This window comes from Bubalus bubalis, chromosome 7 (genome assembly GCF_019923935.1).
Source record: "Bubalus bubalis isolate 160015118507 breed Murrah chromosome 7, NDDB_SH_1, whole genome shotgun sequence".
Lineage (NCBI taxonomy): Eukaryota > Metazoa > Chordata > Mammalia > Artiodactyla > Bovidae > Bubalus > Bubalus bubalis.
The window spans coordinates 94536110-94551957 of record NC_059163.1 but is presented as its reverse complement, the minus strand read 5'-3'; the positions used below and the strand labels follow the sequence as shown (position 1 = coordinate 94551957).

At 40.1% G+C, this 15848-nt stretch overlaps 1 protein-coding gene across 2 annotated transcripts in view; it reads left to right on the top strand.

Moving 5' to 3' along the window:
- Window positions 1–15603, top strand: part of GSTCD (glutathione S-transferase C-terminal domain containing) — a 145106-nt gene extending 129503 nt beyond the window's left edge. For both annotated transcript variants that reach the window (XM_044946152.2, XM_025290337.3), the window contains 4 exons: window positions 2376–2509; window positions 5192–5222; window positions 9590–9659; window positions 13803–15603. In XM_044946152.2, the coding sequence (XP_044802087.1) occupies window positions 2376–2509; window positions 5192–5222; window positions 9590–9659; window positions 13803–13939 (372 nt within the window). In that variant the 3' untranslated portion in view covers window positions 13940–15603. The remainder of the gene's footprint in view (window positions 1–2375; window positions 2510–5191; window positions 5223–9589; window positions 9660–13802) is intronic.
- The last annotated feature ends 245 nt before the right edge of the window (window positions 15604–15848 follow it).

The window sequence follows — 15848 nt, the reverse complement described above, 5'->3', positions numbered from 1 at the left end:
TCCTTTATATGTAACTAGAACATGTTCCATTCCTTCTCTTAAATCAGTGGTGAACCTAAGCGTGACACCCAGAAATTCTTCATTGAAACAGATGGTCTCTAAGGGTTCCTTCCAACTCCAAATACATTGGTCAGGGAAGGCATAGCATGATGTAGCGGAAAGCCTGTAAGCTTCAGACCTGGATTCAGAGTTCATCTGAAATGCTTGCTGTCTAGGTGACCTTGTCATGATATTGCAAGAGACATAGTAAGAGCTATTTAAAGTATTATTTTTAAAAAGAAAAGAATTAAGCAATTAAAACAAAAAAAAATATCTATGTAAAGATTTTTACATCTTGCAGACACTGAATACATGCTAGCTCCCTATGGTGTTGTAATTCCAGAAGATAGTAGGACCAGTGAGATAAAGAAAATGAGAAGGAATGTACAGTATTCCCCCCACCCCTGTCTTTGTAATTTTGCTTTCCTTGGTTTTTCCTTTGTTTTCCTTGGTTTTGCTTTCCTCAGTTACCTGTGGTCAGTTATGGTCTGAAATATTAAATGGAAAATTCCAAAAAAAAAAAACCCCAATTCCTAAATTTGAAATTATACACTCTCCTCCAACCAGCCCAGGACATGAATCATTCCTTTGTCCAGGGTATTCACGCTATATACATTCTCCCCCCACCAATACAGGAATAAGCATAGTACAGTTGACCCTTGAACTACATGGGTCAGGCTGGGGGTCAGGATCCTGCCCCTCAGGAGCTGCTTTGTTGAGAGCATATACTTAATTTCCCCAAGCTTGAGTTTCCTCACTTCTTGGATGGAGATAATAAAATCTTTCAGGGCTGTTATGCGCATAGGAGGATGTGCGTGCCATCACCCAGCATAGTTGCCAACACATAAAGGGCACGGGGTGAGTGTTGGTTCTCGTCTCTCTGCCTCCAGGGGAAGAGGCATCTGTAATTTTTACTATGAGGTTTTCTCCAGCCACCCAATGAGAATAAGAACTGGGCTGAATTTCACCCTGGAAAACTGATTTTTAAAAAAAGTGGGCAGATGAAAAAACCCAGGTTCTTTCCGATCCATTAGTTGCTGCTGCCTTCACTGGGCAGCAGCCTACCTGGGCGATACTCACGAGTGAAGCAGGAACGGTGGTTGACAGCAACCACGGAGATAGTTGACCTCTATGGAGTTGGTGGAAGCCTGCAGGGAGGGGAGAATTCAGGAGCAGGGCTGAGAGCAGAGAGCCTGCTTTCCTCTTCTCAATACAGCTTTGTCTTTGGTCTGCCAGTTCAAAAGGGGAATCTGACTTACACTACTTAATATCCAGAAATTTCCAGAAAACCTCCTTGTCTTCACCCTAAAAGCCCCTCGGCCCCCTCCCTACCCTGAAGTTGAAAGATTTGTGTCTAGAAAGGACAATTATAATCCAGTACAACTTGCCTCTGTTCAGAATGAGATCTGAGCATTTTTCTGACAAAATGCTTCATCTTTCAGGATCCCTACATCTGATTTCCTTTTGGAGTCCTAATTTTCCTTATTTAGCCTAATAATTTTCAAAATGGTCTACTTTAGATAATGGTACAGTATAGATATATTTAAGGCATTTATTCTAAAAACATTTTAAAATCATTTTATTTTTCTTTTCATGAATTATTGATGCACTAATCATGACTTCAGTCCACAATGTTTTTCCTTTTTAAATAAACTCTTTAAGAATATTTCACACAAATCATCATTCAGTGTTAAGAATTGTAATTCTATGAATATAAAAAGGAGCTCCATAAATATGATTGATCAGTTTTATACAACACTGATGAGAATATATTCAGACGGCATTTGAAAAAGTGTTTTCAAATACACTTCTGTACTTAGTGTTGCAACAGCATTGTGATGTGTCAGTATTATTAACCATAGTTTGTGGTGGAGGAAACTGAAGCCTAAAGATTTTAAATTTTCAAGCAGCCCCGGATCACCGAGCCATTTAGAGTTCTGAACTAGAAATTCTGATTTCCAAGTAGAGTTCTTGCCAGCATGCCACAACTGAACTAAAGTTTCAATCAGTAAGAGCATTAGTTTAGACTTGCATACATATTGAATCTTCCATGTTTAACATAACATCAGCTTTTCCATTGGATGAATTTTATGCTCTGTTATAAAGGTTCCATTTGTAATCTTTCAACCTCTTGCTTAATTTTCTTAATTAATACAAATACCTAATTAGTTCTTCGGCATGTCCAAATGAGAACTGTTTAAACTACTCTGAAATAACTTTCTGGTAACTGGAAACCTCTTCAGGAACAATCCTTACAGTTTTGTTTTTTTCCTAATGGCACAAAGTAGCACTTAGTTAAAAAGAACGTAGTGCTGAGGTCTGGTCTTACTTTCCAGGTGGCGCTGCACGCGTGTGGAGTGGCGACAGACATGGTGATCGAACACTGCCTCAAAACACGGGCCTCCTTTGTCACGTGCCCTTGCTGTTACGGTTTCATTCAGAACACCTCCAAGTTCAGTTTTCCCAAAAGGTGAAATCTTGTGTTCCACCGCAAGGTATCAGTATGGGTGTTAAGTCAATACACAAAACTCTTTTGATATAAAGTTGCAATGAGATCTCAGGCTCCAGTTCATTTCCTTTTTCCACAATGGCAAGCGTTGATTATAAGCTGCATAAGGAAGAGAGGCTCTCCTCCATGTCTGCGCCTCCATATCTACTCCTGGATCCAGATCTTGCTGAAATTTAGAACAGATCTGTCGAGGAAGAGCAGATCTGACTGGCAGTCAGCACTCCTCTGTACTCAGAGAAAATCATCACCCATGAGAGGCAACAGAGGGCAGTGGTCAAGTGCTTAGACCTGAAAGTTTTCTGTCCCGGTGCTGATATTGGCTCCTCATTCTTTTTTTTTTTTTTTTTTTTTAATTTTATTTTATTTTTAAACTTTACATAATTGTATTACTTTTGCCAAATATCAAAATGAATCCGCCACAGGTATACATGTGTTCCCCATCCTGAACCCTTCTCCCCCCTCCCTCCCCATTCCATCCCTCTGGGTCGTCCCAGTGCACCAGCCCCAAGCATCCAGTATCGTGCATCGAACCTGGACTGGCAACTCGTTTCATACATGATATTTTACATGTTTCAATGCCATTCTCCCAAATCTTCCCACCCTCTCCCTCTCCCACAGAGTCCATAAGACTGTTCTATACATCAGTGTCTCTTTTGCTGTCTCGTACACAGGGTTATTGTTACCATCTTTCTAAATTCCATATATATGCGTTAGTATACTGTATTGGTGTTTTTCTTTCTGGCTTACTTCACTCTGTATAATAGGCTCCTCATTCTTTTGTAAATTGTTCCACCTCAGGCAATTCACTTAAATTCACTCTTTTTGCCTACATTTCCTCATCTACAAAAGGGAGATTATAATAATATCTACCTCAGGGTTTTTATGAGAATTGAATGATATACATGTAAACCACTTAGAAGTGGCACAAAGTAAGTACTCAGTAAACATGAGCTGTTGCCAGCTACAGCAATAGTTTAAATTCTTCCCAAGGGTGGTGATGATTAACCTGCAAGCTCAATGGCCATATTTACTGTCCTCCTTACCTCACACAGAAAAGGGAGACATTTTTATTGTCGTCACTTTAAGTCAATCCGCGCGCACGCTTAGTTACATCCGACTCTTTGTGACCCCATGGACTGTAGCCCGCGAGGCTCCCCTATCCATGGCATTTTCCAGGCAGGATTACTGGAGCCGGTTGCCATTTCCTCCTCTAGGGAATTTTCCCCACCCAGGCGTCAAACCCATGTTTCCTGCATTGTAGGCGGGTTCTTAACCACTGAGCCACCTGCAAAGCCCTGCACTCCCCCTAGTAGAGGGCCACTCCTGGTGTTTATGACATTTCATTTGATTTATGGTTATTGAGAATCCAGCTGATCATATTAGGCCTGTTAAATATCAGATCAGATCAGTCGCTCAGTCGTGTCCGACTCTTTGCAACCCCATGGATCTCAGCACGCCAGGCCTCCCTGTCCATCACCAACTCCCGGAGTTCACTCAGACTCACGTCCATCGAGTCAGTGATGCCATCCAGCCATCTCATCCTCTGTCGTCCCCTTCTCCTCCTGCCCCCAATCCCTCCCAGCATCAGAGTCTTTTCCAATGAGTCAACTCTTCGCATGAGGTGGCCAAAGTACTGGAGTTTCAGGTTTAGCATCATTCCTTCCAAAGAAATCCCAGGGCTGATCTCCTTCAGAATGGACTGGTTGGATCTCCTTGCAGTCCAAGGGACTCTCAAGAGTCTTCTCCAACACCACAGTTGAAAAGCATCAATTCTTCGGCGCTCAGCCTTCTTCACAGTCCAACTCTCCCATCCATACATGACCACAGGAAAAACCATAGCCTTGACTAGATGGACCTTTGTTGGCAAAGTAATGTCTCTGCTTTTGAATATGCTATCTAGGTTGGTCATAACTTTCCTTCCAAGGAGTAAGCGTCTTTTAATTTCATGGCTGCAGTCACCATCTGTAGTGATTTTGGAGCCCCCAAAATAAAGTCTGACACTGTTTCCACTGTTACCCCTTCTATTTCCCACCCATGAAGTGGTGGGACCGGATGCCATGATCTTCGTTTTCTGAATGTTGATATAGGATATTAAATATCCTGTTAAATATAGGATAGATTAAATATGTTCCTTTGAGTTGTTCAGTCTACAATCTCACTTAACTGATTTTAAAGTCTCAGTTTAGTGTCTGTCAACTTTTCCACTTCTCTGTGGACTTACTGACACTTGCCCCCTTTGTCATTAGGGGAACCACTCCCAGGCCCCACTGTCCCCTTGGCCTAATCACCCTAGGGCCAGGTACCAGACAACTCGGGACAGCCCCTATGCTGAATAACAATAAAACCTACATTTTTAACATGCCAGAATCTGTGTGCACCCATGCAAGGAAGAGAAAATAGTGATTGTGCTTCTCTAATACTGTAAACAATCTTTGAAAGAAATTCTTTAAAATGAATCACATACAGATAATGTGCTTTTGTCATTTTATGAAGATACTTCAAACTGGCATTGTTTTTAGTTCAGGATAGCATGATACCCTTCAGATAAAATACATATTTTTGTTTATAGTTTAATTTCTCCAAGACTACTTCCACTCTTTAAACTTTGGTATTTAAGTAATTCATTTTTCTTTTCTATTTCAGTGAACTATTCAAGAAAACATTATCATACAAGGTAACTTTTTTTTTAATTTATTTTAATTGGAGGCTAATTACAGTATTCTGTATTTGCCATACATTCACATGAGTCAGTCATGGGTGTACATGTGTTCCCCATCCTGATCCTCCCTCCCACCTCCCTCCCCAGCCCATCCCTCAGGGTCATCCCAGTGCACCAGCCCTGAGCACCCTGTCTCATGCGTTGAACCTGGACTGGCTATCTGTTTCACATATAATAATATATATGTTTCAATGCTATTCTCTCAAATCATCCCACCCTCGCCTTCTCCCACAGAGTCCAAAAGTCTGTTCTTTATATCTGTGTCTCTTTTGTTGTCTCGCATAAAGAGTCATCGTTACCATCTTTCTAAATTCCATATATATACGTTAATATACTGTATTGGTGTTTTTCTTTCTGACTTCATTCTGTATAATAGGCTCCAGTTTCATCCACCTTATTAGAACTGATTCAAATGCATTCTTTTTAATGGCTGAGTAATACTCCATTGTGTATATGTACCACAGCTTTCTTATCCATTCATCTGCTGATGGACATCTAGGCTGCTTCCATGTCCTGGCTATTGTAAACAGTGCTGCGATGAACATTGGGGTACACGTGTCTCTTTCCCTTCTGGTTTCCTCAGTGTGTCAGCCCAGCAGTGGGATTGCTGGGTCGTACACACTATCATACATGGGGTCGCAAAGAGTTGGACACGACTGAGCGACTGAACTGAACTAAACTGAACACTATCATACAAGGAAACTTTTAAAAGATCTAGATGTTTTGCTCATGTACTTTTTATTCCTTCTTTATATTTTCTCTCTCAAATTTCTAATGGAGTATATAATCTAGTTACACTTGAATCACTCATGAGCATCTAACACAGATTTTTTTTTCTTTTTGGCCAGTCAAGATTAATCTTCAAGTAGCTGACAAGATTTGCAAAAAGTCTGAGAGTTGACCCTACAAGTTGGCCTGGCACAGTTTTCATGGATGCTAGCAGAAGATAGGAAACCCCTGAGTCAGAGGCAAAGGGCAGTATTGCTCAGAGCAGTAGGAGTAGCTGGACTCTTATCGGTTTCACAGTGACTCCCTGAGCCCCCGTTCCCACAGGGTGGCACAGAAAGGGCCAGGTGACACCACATGTACAGTGAATTGCATTACAGGGAAGGAAACCTGAGCTAGGAAACCTGAATGTTTTAGGATGTAATCTTTAAGTAAGCATGCCTCCTCTTTTCTGCAGAGGGAGAGAGGGGAGTTTCCAAGTCTATATAGTTTCCAGCACTGTTCATTGTGAAAGGATTATCTGGAACAGAGGCAAATTTTTTCTGTAAAAGATAGTAAATACTTTAGGCTTTGCTGGGCACTTGCAAATCTCCCACATATTCTACATCGTCCTTGTCATTGTTGTTACTGGTATACAACTCTTTGGAAGTGTGAAAACCCTTCTTAATTTGCAAGCCATACAAAAACAGTTCATAGACTAAGTCTGGCCAATGGGCCAGACATAGTTTGCCAGTCCCTGGTCTGGAACAAAGACAGTGCCTCTTCTCATAAGATGTAAAGAAACACAAGAGACCCACAGAGAACTGTCTTCCAGCAGGAGTCAGAACATTGCATAGTTTTGAGTCACCAGTCTGGGCAAAACAGTTTGCAGCTTTCTGACCATCACTAGGAACTAATTAATTGATCAGTGATGTTGATATAATACAATCTAAGAAATGATGATTTTGAGAGAAATATACAAATAATCCCATTAAAAGCTAATAAATTAGTCTGTATTCTTAGTTTGGTTAATTCCACTTCTTGCACAGACTCACTAAAAATATGCAATCTCAGTCTCATTTTATATACCAGCCCCTGCTTTCTAGGAATTTTACCTTCTTCCCCTTCCAACAGAGAAACTGTGAGATAAAGTAACCTAAAAATGCTCATTTCTTCCACCTTGGCCTCTATGTCTCCCTCACCTCTACTTTGCAACTCTTAAACACCCATCTCTAGCTCTGTCTCCTGCCTGCCTTCACCTCTCCCCCTTCCCCAGCTGTCCCACCCCCACCCGTCCAAGTACAGAACTTGAGTGTTCACGCATTCATCCAGAATTTCATCTTTGCTTACTGGGTTTAAAATCTTCATATTCTAGGGAACTATAGGTTTTTTGGGAAACATCAGGACCTCAGGGACTTTATTTTCATAATATTTAAAACACCTCATCTTTTTTGCCAAAGGCCTTAAAATAAAAAATGAACTGAAAAATAAACAACAAACACTAGAGCCTTGCTTGAATCCCTCCTCTTGGATGCTAGGTGAAAAACCTAGGGTGCCACAACTCATTGTCTGGGAAAAGAAATCTAACATTTCTAGAGTCAGAAGGCACAGGGCACCCAGGCACTTCAGAGAACATAAAACTCCCTGGTACCCCAGTTCTGTTTATTTCCTCTTCCTCCCACACCCCAAATCTGCTTGGCCACCCCACCTGCCCTTTGAGTATCTTTTAAGTGTGAATGCACTATGAAGTTTTAAACCTCTTGCATGCTGCTGCAAGATGATATCTCAGTATTTCTTAACCATGGCAGGTGGGTGGCAGGCAGAACCGAATGGACTTAGTGCCCTATTATCTTGAGAGTCACTTTGGAAGTGTTTTTCTCCACAGTTCAATTTAACCAGCAAACCTTTACTGAGTACCTCCTATGTGCCTTCCCCTTTCAGAATTTAACTTCTACTAGGAAGAACACATACACAGGTAATTCCAATAAAATATGGTGAGACTTATCAGGACAAGGGAAACGAACCTCATCTGAGGTTCTGATTGTTGCAACATTGTCTTTACTTAAAGTGAATCTTAATTTATAAACATGTGGACGAAGGGCAGGCTTTGCATTGACTTTTCTTCCAATTATAGAGTTATAAGCTTTTCTTCTTCCCCTTTGTTTATGCCAGTTCGCAGGACCTTAATAAAAGTTATTCATTTGAATCATTTTATTAGTATCGGGCTTCCCTCATGGCTCAGTTGGTAAAGAATCTGCCTGCAATGCAGGAGACCCGGGTTCAATTCCTGGGTCGGGAAGATCCCCTGGAGAGGGAAATGGCAACCCACTCCAGTATTCTTGCCTGGAAAATCCCATGGACAGAGGAGCCTGATGGGCTACAGTCCATGGGGTCACAAGAGTCAGACACGACTTAGCGACTAAACCACCACCCATTACCACTAAATTTTATAGTGAGCATTAAAGTGTTTTTTTTTAATGTGTAAAAGTTGAGACAAAAGTAACCCTTCAAAAACAGCATCTCACAAAAATGTATTTAATAAGTTAATCAGAAAAACCCTTCAGAAAAAATTGAGTCCTCAAATTGAATGTCCAAAAACCCAAGGAGACAAATGATAGATCTGAGTGTAGCGAGTTTGCTAAGCTGTCAGGTAAGATTATTTACATACTTGGAAACCACAGCTGCTCGGAATGAACAGTTGTCATGGGAACACTGAAGTTATCTTAGCTCCTAATCACTCACCTTTGTGTAGTTGCAGATTTAAGAGTGCAGGGCAGACCCTTCCCCTCTCTGTCCCTTTAAAGCCTTGTTCTTCAGTAAGGTAATCTTTCCTAAAATTGTGAAGCAGAAGCAATACTGTCCCTTCCGTTCTTTCCAGTCCCCTTTACAGTCTGATGTAAAGTGCATCTGCGTGCCCGAGTGGGTCACCATGCCTTCCTCCAGGGGATCTATCCTCCTCCAGGGATCAAACCAGCATCTCATGTCTTCTGCTTGGCAGGCGGGTTCTTTACCACTAGTGCCGCCTGGGAAGTGCTAAGCACATCTATGTGCATCTAAATAGATGCACTTCCTGCAGCCTCTGGAGTGAGTGAGAGGAGGGTGAGCCAGCCTCCTTCCCTCTGAAGGGACCAACTGAAGGGAAGGGTACGGCACTGTGCCGGGGACGTGGGAGAACTACAGAGGCCACAGCCATGGTCTTCTCAAGTACTTCCTTTCCTTCTTGTAGTGGAGGAAAAGCCACTTAGAATGTCTTCCTGGAGCCATGTTCCTAAGACTCAAATTTTATTAAAAGGGAAATATAAGTGACTTTTAGGTCTTTGAGTTTAACACACTATAACCACAAATTGTAACCATATTTTGGCTAAAAGCAGCTGGTTAAAGAGCCCTGAGGACCTTCCATGCATCTGTTCTTAAGAACTACATCTGAAGACCACTCTACTTAAAGGGAGAAAAATTATTGAGTGCTCTTTTCTGAAAATATGCTGCTTTTGAAAGTGCTATCTGTGCAGCACTTTATTTAATTAAGCGATGTAGAGTTCCAGAAAAATAAGTGAATTTTTTTTTTAACTTTAAAGAAGATTTTTTTAAAAGCCACATTCTATTGCTTTTTCTTTCAGGAACACATGATTCTATGCAGATTTGCGGACCAGACAGCTGTCCAGCTTCCACCCCAGCGAAGGCTCATAGGTATGTGTTTTCCCAGAGCAGCTGTTGAGTAGATTATGTCCACGATGCCTAGGAATGAATGAACCAACGCTATACGGGAAAGTGGGAAGCCACTACATGGTCCATTTATCAGTGAGACACTCAAGTTGTTTTTCCCAGAAAAAAAATCCATCTTGAAAAGAGCTCTAACTATAAGAATATTTTATCCCATTTTTTGTTAACATTAATACTTCCAAATGTATTTTCAGTGTTCATACGTTGAGTAGATTTATGTTAAATATTTTTCTTACTGTTACAAACAAACTGAAGAATCTCTCAAAAGCCATAGAAGAAAATACTAAAGATGGAAAAATCAACTATGCATACCAAAATTGATATATTACAAAATGTATAAACAAGGATGATAATGTTTTCTTTCACAGAAAATATATACTCGTATAATATTAATCATAGACCAATTTATTTGACATTTATAATATTAAACATTACCTAACTTGGAAGAAAAATAGTATTTCAAGTTTAAGTAATGAATTTATCCAAGACTTTGCTTTAGAAAGAGAAATCATGTTTAGAAAGATAATAGCAGCTAACAGGAGAAGGTAAAGGCACCCCACTCCAGTCCTCTTGCCTGGAAAATCCCATGGATGGAGGAGCCTTGTAGGCTGCAGTCCATGGGGTCGCTAAGAGTTGGACACTGAGTGGCTTCACTTTCACTTTTCACTTTCATGCATTGGAGGAGAAAATGGCAACCCACTCCAGTGCTCTTGTCTGGAGAATCCCAGGGACGGGGGAGCCTGCTGGGCTGCTGTCTATGGGGTCGGACAGAGTCGGACACGACTGAAGTGACACAGCAGCAGCAGCAGCAGCTAATAGCTATTGCACATTTTAGCTTAGCTAAATGTCCTCCACCCACTATCTCAGTAAATTCTTATAAAAATACATGTGGAATATGTGCTGTTTTTTCACATTTTACAGGTAGGAGAACTGGGGCAAAATCTTGCCCGGGACTGGTAGATGGTGAAGCCACACTGTAAACCCAATTTATTTGATTCTAGACATAAAGCTCCATTTTTGCAGTGACCATCAGTGACAGAGTGACATTACTGGAAGGTTAGGTTCCAAAATTAGGGCTTAACATGATCGAATGGAGTCAAAACTAATCTTAAAAATGATTCAAAAGGCCGCCCATTGAAGACTGTCAAGATGGAGCAGAAAACGGATTGCTGATTCTTTGGCCCAGCACTGGGTGTAGTAATTAGCTTGCATTCAGAGACCACATTGTACGTGAAATAGTTATCTGTAAACTCTAAAGTCCAAGTCAGCATAGCTGTATCATCATGGTTGGAGAGGCATTTGAGACCTGAGTCTGAAGGGACAAGAGGTTTCCTTCTTTGTCTCACACCCTAGGGCGTGAACATATGGAAGAAGCTTGTAATCTCCCTCTTTGATTATTTTTACTTCTTCCTCTTTTTTCCCATCCTTACATTTTGAGTAGCTGAATGCATATTTAAATGCACAGTCAAATATATATATATATATATATGTATATATCTCTGTCTCTCTGCTAAGTCACTTCAGTCGTGTCCGACTCTGTGCGACCCCATAGACGGCAGCCCACTAGGCTCTCCCACCCCTGGGACTCTCCAGGCAAGAACACTGGACTGGGTTGCCATTTCCTTCTCCAATGCATGAAAGTGAAAAGTGAAAGTGAAGTCGCTCAGTCGTGTCCGACTCTTGGCGATCCCATGGACTGCAGCCCACCAGGCTCCTCCATCCATGGGATTTTCCAGGCAAGAGTACTGGAGTAGGGTGCCATTGCCCTCTCTCTCTCTCTCTCTCTATATATATACACACACACACACATACATATATATATGTGTGTATATATATATAGAGAGAGAGAGATACCATTTACACATATATATCAAGTTACATTTGCTACAACTCCACTAGACTCAATGAAAGAATAATTGGTGTGGTGGGTGGGGGTGTACCTGTTAATGTTTTAGGCATCAAATGAGAAGGGAGTGGCTGGAAGGGAAATTGCTAGAGCTGAGGAAGAGCCTTTGGCAAGATTGCTGGCATGAAGGGAGGGAAAGTCAGGTTCAAAGTCACTGACTCCATCAATTCTACGTCTCTTCTTGGCACAAGCCATACTTCTGTTCCGTAAACATTTGAGGAAGCTCCCCAGACCCTAAAAGATAGACTACCAGAATTTCAGTTGTGAAGACACTTCTTCAACATGTAAAAACAAGAGACTCTTCCATATAATGCAAAAGGAAAAATTAACCAGACTGGGATCAAAGCCAAGGGTAAATAAGCTGCAGTGTAATTCTAGGGTGGGTACTGAAGGAATGCAGAGCATCCCTTTCTGACAGAGAATGTTTCATTTTAAATTGAAGGGTAGGTGGGGTGGAGGGGGACACATTTACAGATGTCTTAAAGGAGGAACAACATTTTAAGGAAAAAAAAGAATTGACAGCCATGCAGCTGTTGATGAAGGGGCCATTTAGCCTAAATGGAATTCTAGACATCTCTTTTTATAACGTTTCCATCACAGTCCATCCTTTATGGCATGGGGCCTTTTAAGGGAAATATACAAAATATTTTGAATCTTTCGTTGTCAGTTTCTTAGCTACTGATTTTGTTGCAGGAAGGGGGACCCCTTCCAGGGCCTGAAACTGGGCTCTTGTCTAGCACTCGGAAATGAATTGTCCGAGGAGACACATGTGCTGACAAAGCAAGAGATCCTATTGGGAAACACCACCCGGGTGGAGAGCAGCAGGGTAAGGGAACCCAGGAGAACTGCTCTGCCACGTGGCTCGCAGTCTCCGGTTTTTTGGTGATAGGATTAGTTTCCGGGTTGTCTTTGGCCAATCATTCTAATTCAGAGTCTTTCCTGGTGGCGCACGCATCACTCAGCCAAGATGGATGCTAGCGAGAGGGATTCTGGGAAGTGGACGGACACACATGGTGTCTCCTTTCGACCTTTCCCGAACTCTTCCGGGTGGTGGTGGCTTATTGGTTCTGAATTCCTTAACCAGGATCTCCTGTCATAAAACAACTCATGCAAATGGTTACTGTGGTGCCTGGCCAGGGTGGGCGGTTTCAATCAGTGTGCTTCCCCTAACAATTTCACCTTCCTCTGTTTTTCTGGGCGGATTCATGTCTTCCACAGAAGAACTTTTCTATTTCAGTTATGCCTTCACTTCTAAGGCTGTTTTAGCTTAGCAATTTCTACTGTCATTCAAACAAATCATTTTAAAATGATGCATAGGCCTTATTATAATTGTTGAGGGAAAAAAATGGAATGAATGAAGTTCTGCATAGTCAATAACCTTTTTTTCCAAGATGATGAAAAGTTTATATATTGAATTTAAAGAAATTGAAAGTGTAAAAGTAAACCTTAGCTTTGAATGTATTCAACCTCAAATCAGTTTGTTGGTTTTTTTTCCCCTAGCTACTTTGAAATAGAAGTTTGCATTTGCCAAAGGACACAAAATAACTGCTTTACTTGCCAGTCAGGTTTCCTTTTTTGTTTTCCAAGATTAGAAAGAAAATTGAATACCACTGTTTCATAGGGGTGTGGGCACTCCATTAAATTAAGATTATATTACACTCAGCATTACACATCCACCTGAAATAATCAACACACAATTGAGAATTTTCTCAAATATATTCTATTTCTCCTTTCTTCATTGTACCCTAAAAACTCCAAGTGCAAAATATAATATGTCTTTGAAGTGTCCCTTTGTCTGGATGTTATTTTGGGCATTTTTAAAGATAGATTTTTTTCTTTTTTTTTTTTTTACAATATGGCAGATAATGTCTTTTCATAGCACGTGAAGAGAAAAGGTCTTAACATGGATTTTTACCAAAGTGGGAAATTTGTAGTTTTTTTATTTGAGATTTATTTATAAATACATCTTAAAAGATTAATGTTGTTTAAATTACTAGTAGCAATAAATCTGTGAAATTGTCTTATATTTGTTATTGTCTTCTCTCCATACTGATCAAGAATTAAATTGAAAGAGACCAAACAGGATGTGGGGGCAAACATCATTCTATATAATAGATTTTGTCATTGTGTAGAGCCCCTTAAACAGACTGACTCTGCACTGTTAGCTGAAGGGCATCTCATGATACCATTTTTACATATTTCAGGAAAACAGTGCATGTGCCTGGTGGATCTGGATCGAGCAAGAGCTGCAGAAGAACGTGGCTTCTCCGTTCAAGTGATATCCATGGAGCCAGAGAGCTGCTCTCCCAAAAATAATATGATCGTGGGAGTCCCCATTTAGAGCAAGATATTCACATTTGATGTTTTGCCATCCCTCTCCGTGATAAAAGCCCGGTGGCATTCAGGAGAGTCTTAGCATAACTAGGAAACAGCAGTAGCCATCTTGATCCTATTGTGCTCAGGAAAGAACCCAGCAGGAAAGTCTTAGAAGAGGGCTGCCTGTGAAGCATCACAAATGCTCTTGTAATGTGTGATTAAGGACTGCTGATTTTCATAGTGAGAATCCTCTGAAGTCTCAGCTGCTGGCAGAGTGATACTCAGGAGAGGAGGTTCCATCACTGGAATAACAATTTCCTTCTCATCTCACAGCTTTTCTGATCTTGCCAGTGTGGTGTTCAGTGCAAAATAGTGTACTCACACTCTTATAATCATTTAGAGATTCAAATGGAGACCAAAACTTGACTCGGTGGGTTTTTTTGTTTTTTACATTTTTAGCAATTGTACTTTTTAAATAATTTTTTTCAAAAACCCAGGCAGATAGTTACAGTATGCTTGTATTTTTAAGCTGGGGTGAGTTGGACTTCTATATCATTTCATGTACTCCTTTTAAATATACTTCTCATAAATTACCAAATGAGATCATTGCTGGTTCATTTTACATGAAGATATTATAAAATAATTTTGGTAAATTTCCCATTACAAGAACATGTAATTGGGACTTAAATTCTAACTAACTAGTCAGTACATTGATTTATTAATTCAAGTCAATAAATAATTATTGCAGATCCATTAATTTCAAGATCCTGGCCTAGTTTCTTCTAAGGATATAAAGATGACTTGCAGGAGACACAGTGCCTTGCCTGTAGAAGTAAATCATGATTCAAAAGAAAGGTTCATGAATTAAGTTCTTTATATCGTAATATAATGTGTGGTCCCAGGATTTGTTTTTCAGATACCAATCATTTTTTATTAATATTTTTGGGGGGGTAAAACTTACTGAGTATAACTTGGAGGTAGAAGGAATAGAGTACAGAGGCTTATTTGAGTAATTCTCCCCACTCAAATTGTTCTTATTCCACCAGCCAGAGTTTTTAAAACCAGCTGCCATGTCCTTTCTCACATGCTGCTGATTATTTTTTATACATGTCCTGAGTATTCCACTTGAGATAAAACTTATTTCATCGATTTTGATGTTTTCAGCCCCTGTCCCCTATATGACACATATCATGATGAGAAAGGGCTTTATTAAATAACTCTTTCATTGCTGTGGATTAAAACACAGGAATAATTTATCACGGGGACAGGGGTTTGAACTCTTGCTTTCTAGGCTAAACTTAAATAAAAGAAGCAACCATCAGCCCTGAGTATCTTAGTCATTTGCACCTATAAACATACCATGCTCTTTTATCCTAGAATGTCTTTTTTTAAATTGAGGTATAATTACAGACAATAAAATAACAGATTTTAAGTATTCTTACTTAAGTATAGTTAATACAGTTTGTGCAACCACCATGAGAAATAAGATATAATGGATTTCTATCAGCCCCAAAAATTCTCTCATCTGCTTTCTGTCCAATTTCCCCCACCCCAAAGGCAACCACTCTCTGATTTCTATCATCCTACATTTGTTTTGCCTATGTTTGTCCTTCATGTAAATGAAATCATTTAGGATACTGTCTTTTGTGTCTGGCTTCTTTTGCTCAACATGGTATTTTTTGAGAAATATCCACTTTGTTGTGTGTATCAATGATTTCTTTTTATTCCTGTTATTTCATTGTATAAATGTATCAGAATGTGTTTATACATTCTCCTATTTGTATTTATATGGATTGTTTTCACTTTGAGGATATTATGAATAAGGTCTATGAATATGCTTCTACAAGCCTTTATGTAGATATATATTTTCCTTTCTCTTGGATAAATACCCCATAGTAGAATTTGCTGGGTTGCTGAGGAAGTGAATGTCAATT